Here is a 3,900-nt window from a genome sequence, read left to right as displayed (position 1 = left end):
GGGGGGGGGGGGGGGACCTACAGTGCACCCCAACACACAAACAGATGCAAAGCTCCATTTCATTTGACCATCGGAAATAGAGCTCCAGATCAGAGACAGGAACTGGGAGACTGAACTTTCCCTGAGCTCTCACATCGAGTTGATGAACTCGACACACTTGTTTTTCTGTGGTTTCTGTGATTCCATCATCACCATCAGTGGTAGCGTACATCACAAACCTGGGAGATTATGCCTTAAATGCTGATACATGACAGTGAAGGCATATAAGTATAGACGACTAACCAACAGCAAATAATAGAGATACCATGATGTGACATAACAGGACTGAGATGCCATGATGTGGAACCTCAACACTGGCCTGCTGTCTAGAAACAAGCCCGACCTTATCTAACTTCCAGATCCTTCCATTGGCTTCCCATGCTCTGCTACTAAAGCCCAGTCTGAATGACCATGGTGCACGAGCAGCTGTTAAACCGGCTCGACTGCTCCATCATCGCCCTGATAGCACCCCCCCAGCCGAGAGGGGCTCGGCTCTGACGTTATGCTCCCCCTTAAACCTTTAATCCTGAGTGACGTCGGCGGGCCAGCGTTCAACATGACATCATCATTCAACGTCACTAAGCATTTCCCTCGCGACAATAATAAAAAAACAAAACAAGATACATACTTTTCAGTTGCTGTCTTATGTAACGCGCGTATCCACGGAGCTGTACTTCCTCATCCGAGCCTCCGGGCTGCACGGGAGCAGGGGCGTGCTACCTGCACGCTGCGACACGCAAACACACGCACTTCCGGTTCATTTATGTTTACAAAATAAAACACGTTTAACCCGATTATATACTCTAGTGATGCATCACAGTGGCGTATTTGGTAGATTTCATTCATGTTTTTTCTTCAGCATTTTGCAACACTACTGAAGGTTGGCTGACGGACAACTAGTATTGGCCTTTCAGTTAAGCAATCAAAGCAAATGTTCTTATATAACTTATCTGTATAACTTTTGAATTATAGGTTATTATAGTTCAGTGCTCCATGCATTTCCAATTTACCCTCATGTCAGTTGGTTTATTATTTTTTTTTTTGTCACAAACAATGGGCCATTGAAATAATGTCAACATAAAAAAAAAAAAAAAACTTGAAAAAGCATCCGCAACATTAAAAAGTGACAAAAATGAAAAATATACTAATATGTTGAAAAAATGACCAACAGGTTTTTTTCCTTCACGGTGACGGGAAGACAACACAAGAGTTGAGCTTTTTTTTTTTTTTTTTTTCTGATTTACTTTTTTTTTTTATTTACTCTGAGTCTCCTTATGTTGCCTTTTTTAATTGGGATGGCTGCTACAATATCATAATTTACCATTGGGTTATCGACAATTTCTATCCATTGAATCAGTACTTATACATAAAGGCCTACTTTCTATCCATCCTCTATCCATCCATCTATCCTCCATCTATCCATCCTCCATCTATCTCTCCATCCATCCTCTATCCATCCATCTATCCATCCATCCATCTATCTCTCCATCTCCATCCATCTATCCAGCTATCCATCCATCTACCATCTATCTATCTATCCATCCATTCTATCCCATCTATCTATCCTCTATCTATCCTCTATCTATCCATCTATCTATCCATCTATCTATCCATCCATCTATCTATCCATCCATCCATCTATCCATCCATCTATCTATCCGTCTATCTATCTGGGTGTTTTATGTCTAATGTTCACCCATTAGGCTTTTATTTGAATGACAACATGTGCAGTTTCCGTTTTGTTCTACAGCAGCTTGATGCCGTGGACAGGTGGGGGTGGGGGGGGGGGTGCTTTGGCGCGCAGTGCACCATGGGTCTGCCGCCGCCTTCTGGTGAACTGCATGCAGAGGCTTTTGCTCACTTACGTGACATAAAAAAATTAATTTGTGTCACACTGTCCACAACATTAAGGCTTTGAACTAACCAACACTTATTAGGCTATATTATAATTATATGTATATTTATTTGAAGCAAATATAACGATGTTGCTTTCATTCCCCGCCTCACCACTAGGCCTACTGTGTAAATTATTATATAAAACACACAAAACACATGAATTATTAAACAGCTCGGCATCATACTGATGAAAGACCGATACATTCTTATTTTATTGGGACATTTACATGTAGCCTACCACAGTAAAATGTCAAGAAAAAATGAATAATTAAATAAAAACAACGTAGTAAAATAAATAAAGCTTAACTAAAAAGAAGGTAGGCATACTATTGCATTTCTTTTAAAAAACTGTAGCGTATCCTATAAGAATATTTTTCTCATTTATTTTTTGGATAGAATCAAATTTAATAAATGGGATATTTTCTAGATTTGATTCTCAAAGAATGTGAAATTTTCCCAGTAGTATTAATCATTTTACTGTCTGTTTTTCTTGTCCTCCATAGTACGATATTACATTCTTGGCTTCCAGCTTAATTGAGTGATTGTTTTGGGAGTTAAAGTATTCCCCAATTATTTTTCTGAATTCACAAGCGTATTAAATAGGAATTCTGATTATTATAATTGATATTCCCCCAATATATGTAGTAGCCAATTTTCTACATCCATTTAACTACAGCCCCAAATCTTGAAACAAATGTGTTAGCGGGATGAATATTATGGATGTGTAATAATTACACAAGTTTTCCCCGTGGAAGGATTTTCCTATTTGCTGTAGTAGAAGTAACATTAATTCCTTACATGTTTATCTACATGTGTGACTTTAAATATGTATTCCATTGACAAAGAAAGTTCAAATTCCTGCAAGTTTTCTGTCAGGGTGGCATTTCAGAGTAATTTATTTTCGTTTATTTATTTAACAAATAACATAACAAAAATTCAGACATCTCAAATACAACATAAACAAGAACAAAAAATAGATAACGTAGTCATGATAAAAAAATAAATCACAAAAATACAGGAATAAAAATGTGACAGCCTTGTAAAGAAATATAAAGTGTTACAATATAAATGCCTAATTAAACATATTTGAGTATATCTCAAAAATAAATACATTTATATATTAAATTATTTATTTTTTTGCATTTCAGAGCAATGGTGCGTTCACTGACCTGTTAGTGACGTCATTCGACTTCCGCTAGCGTTAGCGGCCGGTGTTTGTTGACAGCAACGCCGCTTAGCGTAATTCTCCTGCGGCAGTTTTCATCGTGTTGTCGGGTCAAAATGGCTTCGTCGAACTCGTACAAACTCAGGTGCTCCATCCCGGGCCACGAAATGGACGTCAGGGGACTCGCATCCGCGGTTTCCCCAGAGGGAGCGTTTGTTTCGGTGTCCAGAGACCGAACCGGAAGAGTCTGGGTGCCCAACTCAAGGTAGCTAGCACGAGCCTGCTACTGGCTAACTAACTGTGGTGGTTGGCTGGGATATAGTTCAGTTTATAAGTTAATATGTTATCAGGAGAAGTGTTAAGCCAATTAACAACCCCCCAGGGAAGTTACGTACTATTCAAACATCCGTGTTAACGTTGGTAACGTTAGCTGAGTTAGCTAGTGAGCGGTTTGCTAACGTTTAGTCAAATTAGCTTTGTCATTCATTCAACTGAAGCTCTCCATATACACAACGCGGATGATGGAGCGCGTGCTAAAGTCCACCAGATTGATCGGTAGTTTGGTCTTTTGTCTGTTAGTTCATGTACTGACCTTGTTTGCAGTTATTACCACACACTCGTCAACCACTTGTTCCAGCACAAGTAACTCACCGGGGTGGCAGTAGCTCAGTCCGTTGGGTTGGGAACCGGAGGGTCGCTGGTTCGAGTCCCCGTATGGACCAAAAAGAAGGGAGTGTGGATTGGCACTGCCAGGTGCTGTTGAGCAAGGCACCGTACCCCCCCACCCGCTCAGGGTGCTG

The 3,900-nt window shown here is 40.0% G+C and overlaps 2 protein-coding genes across 2 annotated transcripts in view; one reads left to right on the top strand and one right to left on the bottom strand.

Moving 5' to 3' along the window:
- zdhhc21 (zDHHC palmitoyltransferase 21) overlaps positions 1-729 on the bottom strand; it is a 6,390-nt gene extending 5,661 nt beyond the window's left edge. The window contains exon 1 of the mRNA XM_032511613.1: positions 664-729. The gene's annotated coding sequence lies outside the window, so the exon portion shown is untranslated. The remainder of the gene's footprint in view (positions 1-663) is intronic.
- Positions 730-3,104: 2,375 nt separating this feature from the next.
- plaa (phospholipase A2-activating protein) overlaps positions 3,105-3,900 on the top strand; it is a 6,273-nt gene continuing 5,477 nt past the window's right edge. Inside the window, exon 1 of the mRNA XM_032511605.1 lies at positions 3,105-3,365. Coding sequence (XP_032367496.1) covers positions 3,217-3,365 — 149 coding nt within the window. The 5' untranslated portion in view covers positions 3,105-3,216. The remainder of the gene's footprint in view (positions 3,366-3,900) is intronic.

This window comes from Etheostoma spectabile, unplaced genomic scaffold (assembly GCF_008692095.1).
Source record: "Etheostoma spectabile isolate EspeVRDwgs_2016 unplaced genomic scaffold, UIUC_Espe_1.0 scaffold394, whole genome shotgun sequence".
NCBI lineage: Eukaryota > Metazoa > Chordata > Actinopteri > Perciformes > Percidae > Etheostoma > Etheostoma spectabile.
Note: the sequence above shows the minus strand (reverse complement) of the source record. Positions and strands in the feature narration are given on the sequence as shown.